This window comes from Nuphar pumila, chromosome 3 (assembly GCF_984573655.1).
Source record: "Nuphar pumila chromosome 3, dmNupPumi1.hap1.1, whole genome shotgun sequence".
In the NCBI taxonomy this organism is placed as follows: domain Eukaryota; kingdom Viridiplantae; phylum Streptophyta; class Magnoliopsida; order Nymphaeales; family Nymphaeaceae; genus Nuphar; species Nuphar pumila.
Genome location: NC_143251.1, coordinates 55,004,127 through 55,029,486, shown reverse-complemented (window position 1 = coordinate 55,029,486; position 25,360 = coordinate 55,004,127). Strand labels below are relative to the sequence as shown.

The following is a 25,360-nucleotide window of genomic DNA, read 5'->3' as shown; positions in this document are numbered from 1 at the left end:
TATCAACGTCAATGTTATTACCTCGACCCGGATAACATTGATAAAAAAAATCAAAATAATCCGGTTCAACTGAACCAAACTTCGAGTAACATGTGGATCAGATTTGGGTATGACTTTTTACTGGATACTCGACCCGACTCAGCTGACCTGAGCATTTTCTTATATACTTTATACATATTGTAGATATCCTTTATGCGGGTCAAGTTTGGAGTTCCATTTTATCCACCCTAGAACTCAAGAGGCTTGAGTGCACCCATGACAGCCCTATTGGGATTGCTCCTTTAGGGTATACTTGCTTGGCTTTTTGGTCCTACATTGCTTCCTTTTCCTTCTTTTTTTTTTCTTTTTCCCCATTCGTTAACGTGACCAGCTAAGCACCCCTTACCCCTTGAACTTGGTCCTAATGCTGAACTTGTACACAACACAGTTGGCCACATGCCAAGTATGAAAACAACAAAATCCCGCCAAATTCCTTGTATCACATAACAAACTGATTAACAAATGATGACAATTTCATGTTACTCTCGTGTCCTGTAACACACCCTATAATGTAACATTGAAATATCTGTGAAGATTAGCAAAAAAGACTCAATGATCACAACCCTGTGACGTGCTGCTAGTAATTAAAAGCACATAGTTCACCATATGGTGGGTAATCTCATAGAACAATTTTTTTTTTGTCATGCCCAACAATATCAGGTTGCCCCTGCTGATTGCCATTGAGAGAATGCAAAACATGATGAGCAGAGGACATAAGATGCATCTCAAAAATTCAATGGTAGAGATGCTTCTCAACAACCAACACCGACTTGTGAAGTGCCACAATGTAAGCACAAATCGATGAATATGGTGAGTTAGTGTGATCGGATTGGCAACTGTCTCCAACCTTGCAGTTAACTTCCATGAGATGTAAGTGTGAACATAAACAAGAAATTGCACTTTAAAAAAGAAACACATTGAAACGTAAAATGTAGACACATAAGAAGTTTAGAATTCCTTTTCCCCTCAAGGGCTATGTAGGGAACAACCGCTTCTGTATATATTTGGGGGGGAAAAACAGGAGAGGAATTGATTTTGAGCAGTCGGCACATTCACCCCTACCAGGATCAGACATGGATATCAAAACTTCAGCAAGCACAAAGATTCGCCCTGCACACTGTTCAATCAGACCTTTGTTATGCTGGTATGCATGAATGCTATAAAATGGTACATGAATCAAGTTGTTAATACTGTAACCACCTTTAGACCAGGAACTTTTGGGGAACACCATCAAAATCATCAAAATCCAATCTTGACCTCTCTCTTCCAGCCTGAAGAAAGCATTTTGAGTTTTAGGTTCCTACACTTTATAGGGTGTACAATAAACATTAATACAAGATTACCTTTGTAAGATATGAAGGATCACATGCAATACTCTCTTCAACGGCTTTCAGCTTCTTGGAGATTGCCATTATCCTGTAACAGCAGATGAAATGAGTCCCAACTGGATATTTGAAAAAAAGAAAAAAGAGGGTTCCAAATGCATGATAACAAAGACAATATGGAACCCTTTGGTCATTGGAAAAGCAAAAATGTCTGCATATAAGAATAATAGCAATGTCAATCTCGATAGCACAAAGTTGTGTTTTAATGGAAACAAATACAGTTCATGAGGTATCTATAAATTAGTCACCTCATTCCTGGTGAAAACCGCACCTTAACAAGTGAATTATTTATTCTTGTATACATGGAAAGTATACTTTTCCTATTCACAAGCTTATTTGAAATTTGATACTTTCAATGTTTCAAGTGACCAGGATAAGAAAAGCACTTAAAACCAAATGAAGATGAAGAGTATATTGTTCGCATTGTGAATGGTGCTCTAAATAAGATTTGTTCCTGTTGCCTAAAAGTGGGATACACTCAGAACACTTCATTTAAAGAACAAGATAACCTTGAAAAACAATTCTTAATGGTTTGAATGTGGGATGAATAAAACCAATGGTTAGAACCTATCTGGTGATTCCCCAACCAATCCATGAGACGTGTGATGCTCCCAATTGGCTTTCCTTTTCTTTTTTTCTTTTTTTTTCTTTTTTTTGGAAATGCATGACAGATGTCCAAAAACAAAAGGGTACTGATGTCAAGTTAAGTACCTCTGTTTAGAAAGTATCAAAGAGATCTTCCCACATTGCATCTAAGCTTCGTGACATTAATAATGAGTATCATCTAAAAGCCCTTACTACAACTGGGGCCAACTCCCCAAGTCACTAAGGTGTTGCACTGCTAGGCATGGGCACCGGACCAGCACAGCCCATCAAACAAGGCCCATGAAAAGGACAGGCCAGTCTGTGGGTCAGAACCCTGGCCTAAACAGGCCCAGGCCCAGCCACAGGGGGGCTGTGGGATGCTTTTTTACTTTTAAAAGAAAAATAAGGACCAGCCCATGGCCCACAGACAGGACCTAAGCCTGGACCAGTACAGACTGGGACTAAAAATGGCCCAAACCCAGGCTAAATGGGCTAGGCCACAGGCAGCCCATGGGCAACCAGGCCTGAACCCCTATGCACTACTAGTTCATGTTGAAAAAAGCACAAAATCATGCATTATTACCACTGCTACATATTGAAAAATCAATTTCTAAAAGTGACTTTCCAGGTCACTGGTAAAGGGAAATGATCCATGGTCTTGCAAGAACACCATCATACACAACTATTATCCAGAAATCCATCATACATCGGACACCAGCTATTTAAAAACAAAAAAATAGAAATCAGAATGCCATATTGTTCAGTAGATCTTATTCACAAATAGGAATCTCCTAGCTCAGAATAAAATGCTTCTCCAGACAGAAACAAAGTTTTCCATGTACTTTTGCAGTACATTTATTGGTGTGTCATCATCACAATCTGAACTCCACTACTCATCCAAGTCATTTCTGAATGCACCTATTGACAGCAAGTGCCCTGGAAAGATATTTCTAAACCAACAGTTCATGTATGCAGAATTGCAGATATGTAGCAGCTCCGGATGATGAATAAAATTAGTCTTTGACACTCTCTGTGGTTGGGATTCTGGAAGATTTGGATGGAACTGATGATTCATTTCTATGACAGTTTTATAGTCATTCACCAGCTGTGGATATAAGCAGGCAATCTATAAAATTATGGAAATTAGAAACTTTTAGGTCCAGAACACCAGGTGAATGTATTTATTGAAACAGTACTACAGAGCAGAGGCCTCTACCCATGTGATAAAGTTACAGCTTCTGATGCCTTTCTTTATGACATTCTGAGTACAAAATCTAGGATAGTTAGCTTTAACAAAATAAATCATCATCAACATGTTGCCAGTTAATGGTATTTACAAATCCGTTAAGCATCAATAGCATAGTCGTAGAGGTCAAAGGAGCAATTGAAAAAACAACTTCTAAATGCATCATGTATCATTCTCCCTCTAATAGAAACATATTCACATATCAGCTCTACTGATTCACATAGATGATACAAAAAGGAAATCTTTCTTGGACTGTTTCAGTGGATAATGATGAAGAGACCACACAAACGCAATGCTCTCTGCTAAACAACCTGGAAACCAAACTAATATATTATTGAAAAACATGCAAATAATCAAATAGAAGCACCTTGTCAATCTAGGGAGAGAGAGAGAGAGTAGTTTTGTGACTTTTTGTTAAAATGTATCTCCAAAACCATGTTGTAAGTATAAATATATATACTTATATACTTAGAGATATATATACATATAATATATTATATGTATATGTATCTCTACATATATAAATATATATATTTATACATATTTTATTTTCTTACCCGAAAAGGGTATTCTTGTAATCTTGCGCATATTCCATTTTGGAATATGTTGTAATTTATTTTTGTATTTTGCATTTCTTTATTTTTAGTTTTTTTTTATATTTTTCATAAAAGTGCATTGGGGGTCCCCCAATAGAGTCGTTGGGGGCTCCCCAACGACTCCTTTGGGAGCCCCCCTTTGCACTCCTTTCACTTTGTATAAATAGGGGTGTTCCCCCTTGTAATTTCCTAAGCTTGAGAGTCTCAAGCATTTGCTCCTTTTATAAAATACATGCATTGTTGCATGTTTATTATTTTTACGCTTTTTGCGTATTTTATTAAGTGTTGTGAGAGTGCTTTCGTGCACTTCTTTTCTAAAGTATTTATGCTTGTATGTGTATTGTCTCTTCATAGACAATTTCACATGGTATCAGAGCTCGGTTGGTGATTGAGGATCGTGGGATTCTCTTTTTTTCAAGTGCCTCGAAAACCGTGCCTTCGGATCTGTAGAAGTTGAAGTGGTGGATCTTGCTTCTCAAATATTTTAGAAGGATCTTGTGCAAGCTAGAAGTTGAAGCATTGTGTTGGTACGCCCCTTTTCTCATTTTCTTTACTCCTTAATGGGTGAAAAAGAGTCTCACTTCGCTCTTGGCTTCAAGTTAAATTGGTCCAACTATCATATTTGGGTCGGGAACATGGAGGCTCACATAAAAGGTAAAGGATTATGGGGTTATGTGCAAGGCAAAATTCCAGAACCGGAACCCAAAATAACTGTAATAGACGGAAGTGAGATCAAGATTCTTGAGGGAGAGGAAAGGATCAAAGCTCTTGAAGAATACTCCAAGAAGCACGACGAATGGGAAATGAAGAACTTCAAGATTCTTTCTTGGTTCTTCGTATCCGTTGAAACAAAGATTAATGCCAATATTGTCAAATTCAAAAGAGCATCGGAAGCTTGGCATTATCTCGAGAAAATGTATACATCAAGAGATCTATCCCATAAGTATTACCTTCAAAAGAAGGCCCTCTCCCTTACTCAAGGTGAAATATCTATTAGGGAATATTTTGCCGACCTCTCCTCCATTTGGGATGAGCTTTCCATGCTTGAACCAAAATGGAGTGGAGAGGCAATTGAACTCCGCCACAAGCAACTTGAAAAAGATCAGTTCTTCAATTTTTTGAATGGGTTAAGACGGGAATTTGAGCAAATAAGGTCTTCACTTCTATCCTCATTTACTCCTTCTCTTGAAGATGTTCTCACCAAATTAAGTGGTGAAGAGACTCGTATGAGTTTATGTAAACAAGGATCAAATGTTCTTGCGATTTCTTGTAATTATGAAGAAAACAATGAGGTCAATGCCGTATCAAGACCCGAAAATAATGTAAAGACCTATCGTCCTCCTCATTTCAAATCACAAAATCAATGAGGTGATGGTGGACAAAGAGGAAAGAGAGACTATAGCAAGATTATTTGTCATTTTTGTAAAGAACCGGGGCATATCAAGCCCATATGTCCCAAATGGAAGAAGTTTCTCGCCATGGCTACCACCGGTGTACCACAAAAGGAAGAGGCATCATCAAGTGGGTCACTCTCTTTAAATCAAATAGTGGAAGCCCTTCAACCTCTCCTCAAGGGAGCTACATCCGGTGCTGCCGTTTCTACTTCTTCCTTTCCAGGTAAAGTCTCTTGGCTTTTGGACTCAGGTGCATCTTTTCATATGTCCCCAAACATGTTTTCACTTTCCAACTACTCAAAAAATGTTTCTCCATCCTTTGTTTTCATTACGGATGGAACCTCTCTTGAAATTAAAGGAATAGGTAATTTTGAAACTCAAGATTTTTTCATTCCAAAAATTAGATTCATACCTAAACTAAACTTAAACCTTCTCTTTGTTTCTCAACTCTCGGACCATGGTTGCGATATTAAATTTTCGTGTGATAAATGTTTAATACAGGATCGTCGGTCCGGGAAATTGATTGGGGAAGGCTTTAGAAAAGGAGACTTATACTATATGGAATCTCTTCAAGTTCCAAAATCTTTTTGTAATGTTGCCTGAAACAAAGATATAAATATGTGGCACAAGAGACTTGGTCATCCTAATATCACCAAGTTATCTTATTTACATTTTGCGAAGGACCTATGTAAAAGTTTATTTTCTTGTAATGATTGTATTCTCGAAAAAATGCAAAGTTTACCTTTTGAGCAAAGAACTATGTTCTCATCTAAAACCTTTGAAATTGTTCATTCTGATGTTTGGGGACCCGCACCTGTTGTCTCAAAAGGAGGCTTTTCTTATTATGTCATTTTTGTGGATGATTTCTCCAGATATACATGGATCTATTTTCTTAAGTTCAAACATGAAGTTTTTTCGTGTTTTAAAACCTTTCATTCAATGATCAAGAATCAATTCAACAGTAATATAAAGATTTTTAGAAGTGATTCTGGAGGAGAGTATCTCTCCAATCAATTTAAAGTATATCTTGAGGATCACAGGATTATTCACCAAAGATCTTGCCTTAAAACCCCTCAACAGAATGGGTTGGCCGAAAGAAAGCATAGGTACATCATTGAGACCACTAGAACCCTTCTTATTTCCCAAAACATTCCTAAAAATTTTTGGGCTGAAGCAGCTCTTGCTTCTGTTTATCTGATAAATCGCTTACCATCTAGGATATTAGGGAAAATATCCCCTTTTGAGATTTTATATAAGCTTGAACCTGATTATAATAGGTTACGAGTCTTCGGGTGTAAGTGTTTTATACTTACGGATAAAAATAACAAACTCTCTCCCAAAGCTATCCCCTGCGCCTTTCTTAGATATTCTGAAACTCAAAAAGGGTTTCGTTGTTATGATCTTCGAGATGATAAGTTATATGTCTCTAGAAATGTAACTTTTTTGGAAAATGAAAGTGGATTTGAAAAAAATGTTTCTCAACAAGAAAATTTTGATTACTCCTTCCTTTTTGACTTATTGTCTAGTAATGATGATATATCTAGTGATGATGATATATCATCAAACCATGATGAGGAAATTGATGGTGATGTTGAAGAACATAACTCACTCAATGAACAAGATAACAAAATTTCAAGTGATCCAATAACCTACTCACGTAGAAACCAAGACACCTTTAGAAGTGCTATTGATCAATATAGTGAACTTGTTCCTGCTCTCGATCACCGAAGATCTGAGAGGAATAGGAGACCTCCAACTCGTTTTGTCTCCTTTGATTCCTTTTCACCCCGATATAGGGCTTGTCTTAGTGTCATTCATTCTTATTTTGAACCAAGAAATTTTGAAGAAGCTAAAAAATGTATAAAATGGCAAGAAGCTATGCAAAATGAACTTAATGCTCTTAAAAAAACTGAAACTTGGGATTTCCAAACTCTACCCATAGGAAAGAAAACTTTAGGTTGTCGATGGGTTTTTAAGGTCAAGACTAAGAGCGACGGATCTTTGGAAAGGTACAAAGCTCGCTTAGTCGCAAAAGGATATGAGCAAGAATATGGAATTGATTATGAAGAAACCTTTGTTCCTGTAGTTCGAATGATTACAGTTAGATGTCTTATTACTATTGCATCTATTAAAAATTGGAATATTTTTCAAATGGATGTGAAAAATGTTTTTTTAAATGGTGATCTTAACGAAGAAGTATACATGGATGCTCCATCAGGCATGAAGATTCCTTAAGACAAAGTTATTCGCCTTCGCAAAGCCCTCTATGGCTTAAAACAAGCCCCCAAAGCTTGGTATGACAGGTTTACAAGTGTAATGATGGAAAATGGTTTTTCCTCATGTTATACTGATACTGCTCTATTTACTAGAAAATCTAATGCAGAAATTGTGATTTTATTACTCTATGTTGATGACATGCTAATTACAGGTGATGATGTTCAAGGAGTCAAGGGTATTAAGTCCGTCTTGACTTCAAAATTTGAGATGTCAGACTTGGGTTTTCTGACATATTTTCTTGTAATTGAGGTTGTCTATTCGCAATGTGGTTATTTTCTATCTCAGTCTAAACTTGCTTGTGAGATTATTGACAGATCAGGAATTTCTGATGACAAAGTATGCGAAACTCCTGAAGTTGTGGGAGCTAAAATGAAGATTGACGACGGTGTTCCTCTAACCGATCCTACTCCTTACCGGCAGTTGGTAGGTTCTTTAATGTATCTTAGCATTACTCAACCTGATTTGTCACATGCTATACATATCGTCAGTCAGTTTCAGCATGCTCCTACGACCGTTCATATGAGTGTTGTGCTTCGCATCATCAGATATTTGAAAGGAACCATGAATAAGGGAGTATTTCTATCTTCTTCTTCTGAATTAAAATTACTTGCTTATACCGACTCAGATTGGGGAGGTGACCCTAGTAACAGTCACTCCACCACTGGTTTTTGTGCTTTCTTAGGTGAGTCTTTGATCTCATGGCGATGCAAAAAACAACAGAAGGTCTCTCTGTCATCCACTGAAGCCGAATATAGAGCCATGGCATCTACCACTATGAAAATTGTATGGATTCGACGACTTTTTGAAGATATGGGAGTATTTATCAGAGAACCAACAAAGCTATGCTGTGACAATAAAAGTGCAATTTATATTGCCAAGAATCACACCTTTCAGGAGCGAATAAAGCATATAGAAATGGACTGCCACTATGTCAGAGAAGAATATTTGAAGAAGGTCATTGATCTACCATACATAACGTCTGAGTATCAACTTGCAGACTTCTTCACAAAAGCACTATGTTCGCCCAGATTTCATTTCCTTCTTGACAAACTTGCGGTTATCGCACCGTAAGTTTGAGGGGGTGTTAAAATGTATCTCCAAAACCATGTTGTAAGTATAAATATATATACTTATATACTTAGAGATATATATACATATAATATATTATATGTATATGTATCTCTACATATATAAATATATATATTTATACATATTTTATTTTCTTACCCGAAAAGGGTATTCTTGTAATCTTGTGCATATTCCATTTTGGAATATGTTGTAATTTATTTTTGTATTTTGCATTTCTTTATTTTTTATTTTTTTATTTTTAATATTTTTCATAAAGGTGCATTGGGGGTCCCCCAATAGAGTCGTTGGGGGCCCCCAACGGTCACAAATGTGACTGTTGGGGGCTCCCCAACGACTCCTTTGGGAGCCCCCCTTTGCACTCCTTTCACTTTGTATAAATAGGGGTGTTCTCCCTTGTAATTTCCTAAGCTTGAGAGTCTCAAGCATTTGCTCCTTTTATAAAATACATGCATTGTTGCATGTTTATTATTTTTACGCTTTTTGCGTATTTTATTCAAGTGTTGTGAGAGTGCTTTCGTGCACTTCTTTTCTAAAGTATTTATGCTTGTATGTGTATTGTCTCTTCATAAGACAATTTCACACTTTTATCCCAGGGATAGATCGTCTCTTAGTGCTGGCGTCAACACAAAGTAAGACACATTAAGACAGTTCATGGGCAACATCAACAATGCACTGTGACTTTCATCGACACTTTTTATGACAATACTTGTTGATCTTGGTGTCAGTTCAGTTTTTATTTTATTGCTTACGAAAATAAATGCAATTAACATAGCAGTCAAATTTCTTTCATGTACAGCAAATGATAAAGGAAATGGAAATGATACACAATGCATACCGTGCAATGGACGAATCAAGATGTTGGATCATCTCACAGGTCTTATACTGCTCGGGGTCCTCATGAAAGCTAACCATCCCATCCTTCTGATTGATTGTAGCAAAGATTTCACCATCTTGAATCTAAGAAAAAACCAAGCCATATCAAAGATTCAGAGGCACTATATCAAGGAAAATAAGTACTGATCTAAAATTTACATAGAAAAGAATTTAGTTAAACTACCATTTGAAGCACATGCATCTCTGCTTGCTTGGGAGTCTCAAGTTGTACTGTATTTGCTATATCTTGGAGAGATAAAGTCAAGTATGTTTGAGTCAGTCTCTGGATGTTGCGTTTGTAAAGAGATGATAAAACTTGCTTGACTAACCCAACATTGTTGTCCTGTAAAGAAACCGGTAATATTATCCAATATTCAAAGAAGATGTCATATATGCACGTTTTCTTGAATTATGAACCATAAGTGTCAATTTTTTAGCCAACTCCACGTAGATGGAACAAGGCAAGAAGAATAAGATGATGATGATGGAAGAACAAAGATTAAAATTTTCCTATCTTTCCCATCCAACAGATGCAATGCACATGGCAAGATATTTTCTGAAGATGTAAAAGAACTGAACAAAATGAGAGCCAAAAAGCAAATATGATCAGACCATGTATAGATGTACAACACTGTAAAGTACCGTTACTGAAATACTTACATTCTTATACTTCTCTAAGTTCGAGTTGAAACAGCCCTGCAATTCGGAAATCTTTCCAGTGCTGTAGCTATTGGCTAAATCGACATAAGGCTGCGAGTAACCACTTCTGTGTTAGGAGTCCTAACTTAGGAGAAAGACTTTACTATCCCTTTTCTACAAAATCATCACACCCAAAAAAGGCAAGATGTTTCAAGTTGTTTGAAAGATTGCAAAAAACTGGATGTGATAAGAGAACAACGAACAGAGCACAAGACAACAGATTATTCTTCTAAAGTGCTATAAGTGAGTGTAAGTAATCTAAATTCCATGACAGTGCTAAACAATGCGTATGAATTATGTCAACACCAGCCTAGAAAGAGGGGTTTGAAGCAAATTTTGAACGCTGCACTGAAAACCACACATCCTCACGTTTGAAGGACTTACATTTTAGTCCACATGATCCAACACCTATGTCACACGGACATGCCATATGGGGTGCCGTACCTGCGTGCGGGTACACCGTGGGCCGGGTCCAACCCCGACCCGATCCAAAAATATTTTTTTGTGGTGTTTGACCTGTGGTCAAAGGGGGTGGGACTATTTTGGTTCCCCTCACCACGATAAACCCTCTCTCTCATCTTCCCTTATACCCCCTCTCTCGCTCTCTTGTTTCCCCACCCCCAACCCTTTGGTTTACCCCTCTCTCATTTTTTGGGGGGAATTCACCTGGGTGGGGGGAAACGACAAACAGAGAGTGTAATATCGTGTGTTTTGCTACTATGTTAAATTTTGAGACTTCATAAAAATTAGCTAAGTGTTGTAGTAAAATCGATAAATCCTCGATTTCAGGTGGCATCAGTTGAGTCTGGGTTTGGTTCAGGTCTCATTGACAAAACCTAAACGAATCAATTAAAATGTGGTAAAACTTTTTTTTTGACCTTTAAAATCGAGCGAAATTTTGGTTAAATTCAGGCGAAATTCAAATAATATATCATTAGATGCACTTCAAAATTCTGAAAACATTGATATTTTGTTTTTTGAAATTTGGGCTACGGTTGACCTGAAAATCGCATTTTTCAAAAATGATCTACCTCTATGTGACCGGTTCTAGATTAGATCAGATCCGAACTGATCCATATGATCCAAGTCGATATGGATCTAGACCCAATCCAAGACCCATATTAATCTGAATTTGATCCAGTTTATGATCCATATGGATATTAGATATAGATTTGGATCTTAGAATCGAATTCAAATCCAAAATCCAAGTCCAACGAATTTAAAGTTTTAAATTCAATATATGAGTAAATTTGCAAACTCCGCCTAGTTATACACTGCCGGTCCCAAGCCCGGATAAAGGAGGAGGGTTGCGGTAGGCCTGTGACAGCCAGCATAAAAACTTTGTCATACCCTATGAATATGAACCAATATGAGAATTTCGTTGGGGCGTTCCCTACTGAGCGACGCGCTGTACTCTATAGGCCCGGAAGCAGTGATAAATGGGCAAGGGTTGCTAGGTCGTCACCCGGAAGCGACGCGTCACACCGGCGCCCGGGTGTGGTGTCAAATAGGCAAGGGTTCCCTCACTTTGTTGGACGGGTGGGGGTAAAGAAGTTAGTCCAAGACCATAAAATTAGGTTAGCCACTTGGAACATAGGATCTTTAACTGGTAAGTTGGTAGAGTTAGTAGATGTTATGTGTAGGAGAAAGATTGATATTTTATGTCTACAAGAGACCAAATGGGTAGGTGAGAAAGCAAAAGTGATAGAACCTTGGGGATATAAGATTTGGTATACAGGAATAAATAGGAATAGGAATGGAGTAGGGATTGTTATGAGTCGTGAGTTTATAGATAATGTAGTTGAGGTCCGTAGGAAGGGTGATAGGATTTTACTTATTAAATTAGTATTAGGTACGAATATTATTAATATTATTAGTGTTTATGCACCTCAAGTAGGTTTAGATGATTTCATTAAGCATCAATTTTGGGAAGATTTAGATGGAGTAGTACAAGGGATATCTTATGGAGAAAGGCTTTTCATCGGCGGTGACCTTAATGGGCATGTAGGCATTAGTAGGGATGGATTTGAGAGTATCCATGGAGGCTATGGTATAGGAGAAAGAAACGAAAGTAGAGAAAAGATTTTAGATTTTGGTTTGTCCTATGATATGATCTTAGCAAACACTTGGTTTAGGAAGAGGGAGTCTCACCTAGTAACATTTAAAAGTGGGGTTAATACGAGTCAGATAGATTTTTTCCTACTTAGAAAGAGAGATAGGGGTTGTTGCATCGATTGTAAGGTTATACCGGGAGAAAGTGTAGCTACACAACATAGAGTCTTAATTTTAGATCTTAGAATTAGACAATACCGCAAAAGGGATAGACATATGATAGATCCTAGAATTAAGTGGTGGGCACTGAAAGAAGCTAAACAAGGAATGTTTGTAGAGCGGGTAGTTAAGGAAGTTGATTGGTGTCTCGAGGAGGATTCAGAATCTATGTGGAATAAGATAGCGGGTGGCATGAGAAACGTGGCTAAGGAGGTATTGGGTGAGTCTAAAGGCGGTGCACCGCTAGGTAAGGATACATCGTGGTGGAACGAGGATGTCAAATTAGCTATTAAGGTTAAAAGAGAGTGTTATAGAAATCTAAGTAAAAATCGTGATAATGAGAATTTGGAGAAGTATATGATAGCAAAGAAGGAAGCTAAAAAAGTAGTTCGGAACGCGAGGGATAAGGTATATAAGGAGGTTTATGACAAGTTGGATACCAAAGAGGGTGAGAAGGATATTTATAGGCTTGCAAAGATGAGAGATAGGAAATCGAGGGATCTAGGTATGGTTAGATGTATCAAAGATGAAACGCAAAGGGTTTTAGTCAAAGATGAGGAGATTAAGGAGAGATGGAAAGATTATTTTGATAAGCTATTTAATGAAAGTCATGCTCAGGATCTTGGAGACTTTTCAATTCCTTTTCATGAGATGAATCGTGACTTCATGAGCAAGATTCAAAAGAAAGAAATTGCAGAGGCTTTGAAGAAAATGAAATCAAGAAGGGCAGTTGGCCCAGATGGTATACCTATCGAGGCTTGGAAATGCTTGGGAGAGAAAGGTTTAGAATGGTTGACAAATCTTTTTAACAAGATTTGGCGGACAAATAAGATGCCTAATGAGTGGAGGAAGAGTACTTTGGTGCCTCTATATAAGAATAAGGGTGATATACAAGATTGCACAAACTATCGTGGTATAAAACTCATGAGTCATACTATGAAACTTTGGGAGAGGGTGATCGAGTCTAGGTTGAGGAAGATTGTCATGATATCGGAGAATCAATTTGGTTTTATGCCTGGAAGATCAACTATGGAAGCTATACATCTTCTTAGACAACTTATTGAAAGATATAGAGAGAGGAACAAAGATTTGCATATGGTTTTTATTGATTTAGAGAAGGCATACGATAGAGTACCTAGGGACGTTCTCTGGTGGACAATGATGAAGAAAGGTGTTTCTCTCAAGTACATTAGTATAATTAAAGATATGTATGAAGGAGTAGTAACCAATGTCCGCACTTGTGGAGGGGTGACAACCAATTTTCCTATAACGGTTGGGTTACATCAAGGATCTGCTTTAAGCCCTTTCCTATTTGCTATAGTGATGGATGAGCTTACGAGATCAATTCAAGAAAATGTGACGTGGTGTATGTTGTTTGCTGATGATATTGTTTTGATTGATGAGTCTAGAGCTGGGGTTAATGCTAAGTTAGAATTATGGAGACAGACATTGGAAGCAAGAGGTTTTAAGTTGAGTAAGAGTAAGACAGAATACATGGAATGTCGATTTAGTAAGCAACGAAGTAGTGATGAGAGTGTAGTGAAGCTTGGTGAGCACGAAATACCGGTGGATGATTCTTTCAAATATTTGGGATCTATCATTCAAAAGTATGGAGAAATTGATGGAGATGTAAATCATAGGATAAAGGTTGGGTGGATGAAATGGAAGAGTGCAACTGGAGTGTTGTGCGATCGTAGAATGCCATTGCGGTTGAAGGGAAAGTTTTATAGGACGACTATTAGGCATGCTTTACTATATGGTACGGAATGTTGGGCTGCCAAGAGACATCATATTCAAAAAATGAGTGTAGCTGAGATGCGTATGCTGAGATGGATGTGTGGAAATACAATAAAAGATAAGATTCGGAACGAGGAGATACGTAAGAAGGTAGGCGTTGCACCCATTGAAAATAAGATGAGAGAGAATCGTTTACGGTGGTTTGGACATATTCGGCGAAGGCCTAATGATGCTCCAGTTAGAAGGATGGAGAAATGGGAAAATATATTAGTTAAAAGAGGTCGGGGTAGGCCTAGGAAAACATGGATGGAGGTGATAGGAAAGGATATGAATGCTTTGAACCTCACCAAGGACATGACATTGGATAGAAATGATTGGAGGAGAAGGATTCATGTGGAAGACCCATAATGATTTTCTTTTTTGGTTCATATCGCCGACCCCAATTATTTTGGGATGAAGGCGTAGTTGTTGTTGTTGTTGTTGAAACCTGAACAGGAGCTGCTGCCATAAAAAAAAAAACAGTTATCTCGCCATTTAGAACATGACCATGTGGGGACTTGCAAATTTGAAGTTTTAGTTTGAAAATTTCACCAAAGTTGAGGATAAATAACCCGACTCAGAAGCGATCCACCCAATTTCTTCGTAAACCCCATGTTTCCATCAAGAAATTTGCTGAAAGTGAAATGACTGGATTCTCGTTGACACAATGATTTTTTTCAAACAGGTTTTCCTAAAGTTCTCCATAGTCAATAGCATTATGTATCTTACGCTAGGGTTTTAGTTAAAAGAGGTCAGGGTAGGCCTAGGAAGACATGGATGGAGGTGATAAGAAAGGATATGAATGCTTTGAACCTCACCGAGGACATGGCATTGGATAGAAATGAATGGAGGAGAAGGATTCATGTGGAAGACCCATAATGATTTTCTTTGTTGGTTCATATCGCCGACCCCAATTGTTTTGGGATGAAGGCGTAGTTGTTGTTGTTGTATATGAGTAAATTTGCAAGTTAAAAAGACTCTTAGAGGGTTAAGATACCCTATGGAATTTTCTGAAATTTTATTATTTAATAAATAATAATTAATTAATTAATTATTAAAATTTAATTAATTATTAATTTTAATTACTTCCAAAAATTAAATTTTGGTATGACAGAGTTCTACATTTGTGAAACTCTACCTAATATGTAGGGATTCTAGAAGAACCCACGTGTAGTAAAAAGTAAAAACAATAAAATAATAAATTTGTTAAAAAGTGAAAAAGAGGTTAGAGGTAGAGTTCTACACTCCAAGCCAAATGGGTGAGAAACTCGAGAAGGGATGTCACCCTCTCTCTAAAAGACCAAAAAAAAATTATAAAAGGGTCTAACTCGCCCCTCTCTCTAGATTTCCTTTTCTAGAGAAAGAGAGAGAGAGAGGAGGAAGGGAAAAGAAAGAAAAAAAAAGAGAGGAAAAAAGAAAGGAAGAAGAAGGAGAGGGATCTCCTTCCGTTCTGGGTATCCGCCGTATATTTCTGATCTTTTTTCATCTTCGATCAAAGGTACGGGTTCTTCTATCGATTTGAACGAGGAGAAATAGCCTAATTTAGGTTTATGTAATGTTTTGGTGGAAAAGAAAAAGAAAGGAGAAAAAAAACTGATTTAGAATATAAGAATATGTATATATATATAACCAATGTTATTAAAAGCGCGTCTCAAGACGCAAAAACGCGCATCGCCTCAAGGTGAGGGCCTTTGTGCCTTGAGGAGCAAGCATAAAGCGCAAATGCCCCAAGGCGTGCGCCTCATACGGCTTGAGGCGCACCTCAAGGTGAGGTGTATACGCCTCTCACTTTTAATCTTATTTATTCATCCATTCATTCAAAGAGAGAGAGAAAGACCTGTTGGAGCATGCCGCCGACGGTGGGGGTGTTCCATCGCATGAGGCAGAGGGCCTCGAGGGTCCGCCGGTGGAGCTTTCGGGTCCCTGGCAGCCCTCTCACCAGCGTTATGTATAGGTGGGGGCTCCACTCGATACCCACCCTCGCCTTGAACGCGTTGTTCATCTCTCTCTCTCTCTCTCTCTCTCTCTCTCTCTCTCTCTCTCTCTCTCTCTCTCTCTCTCTCTCTCTCTCTCTCTCTCTCTCTGTGTGTGTGTGTGTGTGAAAAATCCAAGGTGAAGAGGGAAAGGGGTTGAGGTTGAGGGGTCGTGCCAAAATGATTAAAAGTGGGATGTGAAAATGAAAGAACACAAAGGTCAAAACGTGACATATGTTAAATTTATTAAATTAATATTAAAATAATAATTTTAAGTATTTTTTATATTTATTAAAAAATAACCGATTCAGGGTAAAAGGTATCTATTTTATGCTGATACGATACGACAACCTTCTTTGATTCTTTGAAGAGAGTTGGCAAACCAACTGCTAAGTGAGCTCGACAAATAGGACTGAACAGCTCACGTAGTACGAGCCTAGTCAAACACCCACTGTTCGGCTTGACTCAAACTTATTTAGGATTGTCTAAATGAGCATACGTGATACAAAAAATAATATGTTGGCTCAATTAGTTGGTCGGTATTCTTGTAGCCAATGGATCATGGTTTCATTCTCATCACGAACCTTTAAAAAATTCAGTTATTTAAACTAAATGAGCTAGCACGAACTGAGCTCAAACTCAACTTGAATCATCTGAGCCAGAATTAAGGGTGTCAAGAGGTCGGGTTTCGTTGGATTCAAGTGTGTTCAAACCCAAATTTGATTTATGATACTGGTACCGGGTCCGGATTCTGGTTCAGTGAGACCTACCACGAGAATTCATAGTCGAACCATATAGGAATTGCATAACCAAACTCTAACCATAACCAGCAAAATAATATCATTTATATGTTTTACATTGAAAAGTTGTGGATCTTATTCGAAACTGGGGTTGGGCCCCATGAAATTTTATAAACCATACCCAGCTCCATATATTAGTCAGTTTTGAATTTGACCCAGGTTCTAATCGGACCTCCTTGTTTATCACCATACCTTGACCCTATAGGGTTTGGTACGGGTGCTGGTGCAGGAAAGATGCATCATATTTTTCATGTATATTATTTTGTCACCAGTGAAATTACTGATTTTACGATGGTTGTTGCTTTATCAATAAAGCAATTTTTATTTATTTATAATTTTAAATATTTTTTATAGTTTTTTTAATTTAAAAAAAAATTGAGGCTTACGCCTTACGCCTCGCCTCAGATTTTGGTGGAACACCTCGCTACACCTCAACGCTTTTCACAACACTGTATATAACATTATGTCGATTGTGTATATATATATCAATAAACATATACATGAGATGTTTCCTTTCTTTTTCAGCCGATATATATACATATAATGCTAAATCAGTCATTTATTTCCATCATGGCATGTATTTGATTTTCTGATTTCATGCTAAATCAGTTCTACTATCCATATGGACAGACCTGTCTCCTGTCCATGTGGACAGATCCGAACAAATCTGTCCCACCGTACAAGTAGACAGATCTGCAATTTTTTTTGGTACGCAGATCTGGTCCAGATCTACCAATTTCTTTTTGTGTGCACGCAAGCAAGCCAGGCCGACCGCAAGGCCTAATATATATATATATATATATATATATATATATATATATATATATATATATATATATGTGTGTGTGTGTGTGTGTGTGTGTGTGGAAAACCGGACAGGGATGTATTCAGCCCATTGAGGTCTGATTTTGGGATCAAACCTATCATAGTTCCATACTGTTCCAGACATCATGTTTATAACTGTTTTTATCATAACTGTTAGTAGACAATGCTTCAAAAGACAAAAAAAAAAACATTGCCATTAAAACATATGCACATGTGTTGAAGATTTATAAAAAACAGATAAATGATTTACAAAGAACAGCAATTACAAGATTTTGAAATATTTACTCTTAAGAGGATCTCTAGAATAATAAGAATCAAGGAACCATTGTTGCAAAATCTAGCTAGCAGTAGGTTTATCAACCAGGTGTTTATATGACCAAATATATATATGATCCATCGAGGTCTGGTTTGGGATCAGACACGATCCAAACCAGACCTGTCTCATGTTCATAGTATGTTGATTTACTGTGTTTTAAATTTTCCACTAAGGCCTATGTGCATATGCTAAAACCCTTCACTGTTAAAAGAAACGAAAACCTGATTTTCTGTTAGGATGAATAATAGATTTTTTCAGCATTTTTAACATGTTATATTAAAGCTATTTGAAGGTTGTCATGATTGCTTTCATATCATATTTGTATTTGATGTCATTAGGTTAGTTAAAATTGTTTTTAATGTTGTCTTATGACCTGCTGAAATTCTGATTTATTTAAGGAACTCTCTATATGAATCAAATGAGTTATTCTAATGCTGGAATTGTATTTTTATTTATGCTGTCATGGTTTGGCAGAATTTTATTGTTTCTTAATACTACCAAATAAGTTATTCTAATCCTGTAAGAGGTGTTCTATTTATAATTTTGGTGGGCTGTTATCTATGTCACATGGGTACGGGTATGGGTGCGACACGGGTGCGGCGCAATTTCAAAAATTTTGGACACGGGGACACGGCTATATATATGTATCTATATTTTTTAATATATATATATATATAGTGTGTGCATATATGTGGATATTGTCCTCTAAAGTTTGGCACTAGCATGAGTGTTTTTACAAACTTTGCAAATTGTTTGCCCTTGCAGAAAGGGGGGTCCGGGGCTCCCCCCGGCGCGGGGATCTAGGGGGGGCGCCCCTAGCGGGGGTGTAGGGGAGCATCACCCCCCGAATTTTTTTTTCTGGGGCTTATGTTTGAGGCTCATGCTATATATATATGGATGCTTTGAACCTCACCGAGGACATGGCATTGAATAGAAATGATTGGAGGAGAAGGATTTATGTGGAAGACCCAGAATGATTTTCTTTTTTGGTTCATATCGCCAACCCCAATTGTTTTGGGATGAAGCCATAGTTGTTGTTGATGTTATATATATATATATCATTTTTTTTGTTTTTTGCCCTAAAAATAAACAAAAATAGACTCGGTCAACGTTGACCGAGTCCAAAACAAGGACAGATTCGTTGACCGAGTCCGACTCGGCGTTGACCGAGTCCGACTCGGCGTTGACCGAGTCTGGCCCGTGTTCGCGCCCGTGTCGAGGCGTATCGACTCGGGTGCGGCGCCTCCCTAGCCAAGTCCGTGTGACTTAGGTTGTTATAGGGCAGAACAAGGTTACACATTTATGTGCAATATTGTCCGATGTCCAACACCATTGGCTGCATGTTTTTGCAAGAGAAACATGATGCCAATAGCATACTAGTGTTGTCCTGTGTATTCTAATCCTGTAAGAGGTGTTCTATTTATGATTTTGGTGGGTTGTTATAGGGCAGAACAAGGTTACACATTTATGTGCAACATTGTCCGTTGTCCAATACCATTGGCTGCATGTTTATGCAATAAAACATGATGTCAATAGCAAGGTTGTTAAATGCGATGAGGCGAAGCGAGGCGTTGAGCCTGCGCTTCGCCTCTGAGGCGTACGCCTCTCACAACATGAGTGTGATGCCTCAACGTGAAGTATTATCTAAAATATCGTAAAAATATGTGGCATCAGCCGCATCACACTCAATGCCTCGCACTAGTGAAACATTTCACTAACTTGCACTGCTGGATGTCAGAAACATGGGGAGTACAGTTGACTTAAATGGCATATTAGAAGTGAAACTTTACTTTAAGCGCATCACAGCAACGCCTCAGTACCTTGAGCGTGCGCCTCGCCTCTGAGGCGTACGCCTCTCACAACACTGGTCAATAGCATGCTAGTGTTGTCCTGTGTATGTAGCATAGCTTGGGCTCGGTAGTTGTGTTTTGTATCCCGAGCATGCTCGAATTGCTAAAGGTATTTATTGGTTATGTATGTTCATAAAATTGAATATTATGTTGGCATAGATGGGAATATCATGAATACATAAACTCTGAAGTTATTTTAATGTTGCATTAACATGGTCATGTGTATGTTTGGATGTTATGCATGAGATGAATCATGAAAGTAAAATGCATTTTGCAAGCAAGTATTCATATGCATATGCAAATTGTTTTATATGTACATTCTTATTGTGTATGAATGAATGTGCATTGTGGACATATTTGAATAATTGTGTTGTTACATGTTCACTGAGGATTTTTGCATAAGATGCATCGGTAGTCAGATGTGAAACATTGTAGGCCATGTGGACCACGAGCATGTGTTGCTCTAAGACTTGTTGTATGCATTATAAAAATCCATTTGAAATTATTGGTTTTTTGAATTAATTGCACTGTTAAATTTTATAACGGGCCAAGGTCTCGTGTTGCGTTTTGCATGTTGATTTGCAAAACGATTCTGTTGTAAAGAATTTGACTTTTGATAAAAAGATAAACAGTCTAATTAATGTTTTTCTTCCTAGATGTCCCTTCTACAGTTTGAGAATCCTAGATGATGGTTTTGGAAAAATCGTGAGGATACTAAAACTCCGTATGCAATTGTATCCTTGAACCCGATATGGTGGTTCGCCTCCGGACCACGGTTTTATGGAGTTTTCCGCCACTTTTCTTGGAGGTGGTGTTGTAGACACAGCTATTATTATTGGTATACCAAGAAAGTGACATTAGTAGATGTTAATTTCCCTTGTTTTCCGATATTAGATGTTGATTTCTAATGTTTTGATGGATGTTGTTGATTCTTGATATCGGTCGATGAACAAATGTTAAACTCAGTAATAAAATACAAATTGTGTGTTAAGCTACAACTGAGAACCTATATTGGAATTCGGGAATTGTTTTGCACGTTTTGAGTATATGTGGGTTTAATAAAAAATGAAACTAAACTTGTGCGCATTTAATAGGGACATGCATGCAAAAGAGAACTCTGATAATAACTTAACAAATTGTTCATACATGTGATGTAACGCCCCAAAATTTCAACTTGTGATTTCGAAGACATTATCGAAAAACCTTTCACAGATTTAAAGTTTTCCTTTTAAAAGCGATAGCGGAAGACATTTAGAAAGGAGCACAAGTTAACAAATCTTGGGTATGTTAGCTGAAAAACCACTATTTCACATGAACAACTACTTAAAGGAAGTAAGGAAATAAAAAAATAAGTTATTATTAAAATTTGTAGTTTATTACAGAATGAGCACTTTCCCAAAGTTCAATAATCTAAAGAAAACTCCAAAACTCAGAGCCAAAACGCCAGCAGAAAGAAGAGAAATCTTAAGCCATGTTGCACCACGCCATCGGTCGCTTGTAAAGTCCTCATCACCTGCCTATGAAATGGGCCAATTTCATAACAAACCAATAGGTGCACGAATAGATAAAGTAGAATAAAATAAAGCAGAACATTTATGAGATAAGCAGTTTATTACATTAAAATAACAAGTATAATTGTAATCTATTCTAACAAGTGTAACATATGCAAAGAGCTATTGTTTGAAACATTTCAAGTAGTGTAAGTCTCAATCATTTACATCTATTTAAAAAGATATTTTTTAAGTTCTGATATTTACTGGCCTTAACAACCTGTCCATCGAAGTTTTTGTACCATCCATCATCTTCCTTGATAAACCGTGAAGGTCGAATGAGTACGACGGGGGTTTCTTAACCGCCGCTCCATTCTACATGCTCTGGTCTGTTAGACCCACCCGAGCATCTTGCCTGTGAAGGCGAGTTGTCACCATTTATGTGATCTCAGCATTATGCTAAATGCACGCTTCGAGGTTGCTACAACCTCATCATCCAAACATCGTAACACACATGGGACGTACTTGTGTAAAAGTACGGTCGTACCTACCTAGAGGTACGACTACGATGAGAGGGCAACATTTAATGTCTTGTGATTCTTTTGGTTCCTACATGACATGTATTTCTCTTTGAGCAATTGGCCTGTGGAGGCCGACATTATCTCATTTATATCAATAAAGTGTTGATTGCCCACTTCAAGGTACTCCATGACCCCTCATAAAATTTATATTGTACATGTCTTAAGGTCCGGTTACAATAGCAAATTCGTGAGTTTCTCGATGGATGACCCATCACAGTATTACATATAACAGTAATATACTTGGCATGCTCAATTACTAAGGAACAAGACATCTCAGACAAGTCCTAGGATCACTGTAGATCCAAACATTTCTTTCGAGTAACCGACTCGGGATACACTTAATTGCATCTAGCAACGCATAACTAGCTCGCAAGCTTTATAAGTAGACATTCATTCTCGAGGAGTCATCCTTGCACGAGGAAACACCTCCTCTCAAGCTTTTAGTATTTGTACATCATTTCACACATTTCCAAAAGGACAAAATGTGATACGTACACCTGCACACCCTACGAGGCTTGCCTGAGGGAGGCTACAAGTTTTATCATGAAATAACAACACGGCATATATAGAAAAAATCACAACAGTGAGCAAGTACATAGACACAGTCATAGGCATTTCTGTAAAAATGAGTCCACTCGTATTGCATACATTAAGCATGAAATTCCAGAGGAATAAGAACGAGGAAAACACTAACCAGACAATCATAAGTTAAATAATTCTTCAGGTAAGTAGGTATGTAAAATAACTATTCTATCTCAGAAGTCTTATATTTTATTTCATTCATCCAAAATCCTCGTGTGACTTTCCCCTACCTCGGGATGTCGTGCAGTTGTGTGCGTCTACGAGTGTAGATAATACGAGAATCGGGCCGCGGATCACGAACGGGACCTGTTGCGTAAATCTGCAAGAGTGTGAAATATTCAATTATGCTAATATAATTAATGGTGCGACGAGAGCATGGGTAGGATCCCTACCAAACGAGTAAGCCTAGGCGGCAGAGGTATCACCCCTGTTGTCCTGCTAAAAGGACCAAGGATGGCAGGGGCTCGACCCCCGTCGATCCACAAGGATAGGTTTAGGCAACAGGGGACCTCAGCCCCTTCCTGACCGAACAACAAATGGCAGGGGCCTCGGCCCCTGCCTGACAAAACAGTCGGCAGGGGCTTCGGCCCCTGTCTCACGAAGCAACAAATGGCAAGGGCCTCGGCCCTTGCCTGGCAACACTGAATAGCAAGGGTCTCGGCCCCTGCTTGACGAAATAATAAATGGAAGGGGCCTCCGCCCCTGTCTGCTAAAACAATGAATGGCAGGGGTCGAGGCCCCTGCCTGACAAGACAAAATAGTAGACTGCAGGGGCGTCGGCCCCTGCCTGACAAAGCAAATAATGGCAAGGGCCTCGGCCCCTGCCTAACGAAACGATGAATGGCAGGGGCCCCTGCCTGACAGCACAATGGCGATTAGGGGGGGGATGCGGTAGAGGTCGTCAGCCTCCCTGCCAGACCTTCAATGACCAACAGAGAGAGAGAGAGAGAGAGATCGGGGCGGCAGGAGCCACCAACCTCCTGTCGACCCCTTGGCAGGTCATAGAGGAGGGGTAAGGACAGCAGGGGCTGCCAACCCTCGAGCATGCCCCAAAGGAGAGGGGGTGACAGGGGGACAACCGACCTCTCGTCAGCCGTCCGATCGCCCACAGAGGAGTGAGGGCGTCGCAGGGGCCATTGGCCCCCCCGCTGGCACTCCGACGAACCTCCAGAGAGAGAGAGAAGGATTAGAAGACGGGGGGGAGGTACGTACCTAAGAGAAGATCGACGGCGATGGTGGCGGCGACGGCATCGATCGGACCTGAAAGAGAGGCTGTCGAGGTTCGCAAGGGGCGTCGGTGCGAGGAGGAGGAGGCTCGAGAGGGAGGCGTGCCTCCCTTTGCCCTCCTGCAATGCTCTTAAAGAGCTCACGGGGGGCGGTAATCGGGAAAACCCTCAAGGGGTTTCCCTTATCCAGTCGAGGAGGGGGGAAAGGAGCGGCGCGGGTGGGGTGTGGTGCTCAGGAAGAGGATTTGTTTTAAAATCCTCTTCCTGAGTAGGGTTTTAAAACCCTAATGAGAACGGGCCTGGGTCGAGTCCAGACCCGTCCCGGCCCGGGTCCAATTTTTCTTTTCTTTTTTTTTCCTTTTTTTTTTTGACCTGAGCTTTGCAGCCTACCCCTCTTAAAAGAATTTCGTCCGCGAAATATATTTATTGCATTCAAGAATCAAAATACAGGTCAGGAAATTTTTCCCCGATATCGTTCTCAGGTTCCCAAGTACATTCGTCAATTCCATGATGTTGCCACCAAACCTTTATGAAGGAAATGGTCTTTGATCTTAGCTTTTGGTCACGACGATCGACAATCTTCATTGGTCTTTCTTCGAATGTCAAGTCCCCTCTAATGTCCACATCATCATAATGAATGATGTGCGATGGATCATGAATGTACTTCCTCAACATAGATACGTGAAAAACATTATGGATCTGAGCGTACTGAGGAGGTAACGTCACGCGATAAGCTGCTTCTCCAATCCGCTCCAGGATTTCGAACGGTCCGATGTATCTAGGACTTAGCTTTCCCTTTTTCCCGAACCGAAATATGCTCTTTGTTTGAGATACCTTAACAAAAACCATCTCACCAATTGCGAAGGTAAGCTCTCGCCGGCATCTATCTGCATAGCTTTTCTGCCGACTCTTAGCGGTGCGGAGTCGTTCCCGAATCATTTGCACTTGTTGAGTATAGTGTTCTAGAACTATGGGTGCCTTCAGCCTTCGTTCACCGACTTCATCCCAATAGACAGGTGATCGGCAAGGCCTCCCATACAAAGCTTCGTATGGGACCATCCTGATGCTCGCATGATAGTTGTTGTTATACGCGAATTCCGCCAGACTGATGTGGGAATCATACTCTCCCTTTCAGTCCATCATACAAGCTCGAAGCATGTCTTCCAAGGTCTGAATCGTACGTTCCAGCTGCCCGTCAGTCTGAGGGTGAAACGCAGTACTGAACTTCAACTTTGTGTCAAAAGTCAGTTGAAGTTGTTCCCAAAACCTCAAAGTGAATCTAGGATCAAGATCGGAGATAATCGAGACTGAAACGCCATGCAGTCTCACAATCTCTCTAACATAGAGATCAGTGAGACTATCTAATGACTGGTTGAGACGGATAGGCAGAAAGTGAGCAGACCTGGTGAGTCTATCGACAATCACCCAAATTGTGTCATGCTTCCTCCACGTCCTCGATAGACCGACTATGAAGTCCATGGTGATAT

The 25,360-nt window shown here is 39.0% G+C and overlaps 1 protein-coding gene across 2 annotated transcripts in view; it reads right to left on the bottom strand.

Moving 5' to 3' along the window:
* Positions 1–498: 498 nt before the first annotated feature.
* COP13 (Proteasome component (PCI) domain protein) overlaps positions 499–25,360 on the bottom strand; it is a 69,187-nt gene continuing 44,325 nt past the window's right edge. Inside the window, exons 8-13 of one of the 2 annotated variants that reach the window (XM_090001639.1) lie at positions 10,145–10,234; positions 9,669–9,827; positions 9,447–9,568; positions 1,383–1,455; positions 1,240–1,310; positions 499–1,156 (exon numbers count right to left, since the gene is read on the bottom strand). In XM_090001639.1, coding sequence (XP_089857765.1) covers positions 1,242–1,310; positions 1,383–1,455; positions 9,447–9,568; positions 9,669–9,827; positions 10,145–10,234 — 513 coding nt within the window. In that variant the 3' untranslated portion in view covers positions 499–1,156; positions 1,240–1,241. The remainder of the gene's footprint in view (positions 1,157–1,239; positions 1,311–1,382; positions 1,456–9,446; positions 9,569–9,668; positions 9,828–10,144; positions 10,235–25,360) is intronic. The other variant, XM_090001640.1, reaches the window with a different exon arrangement.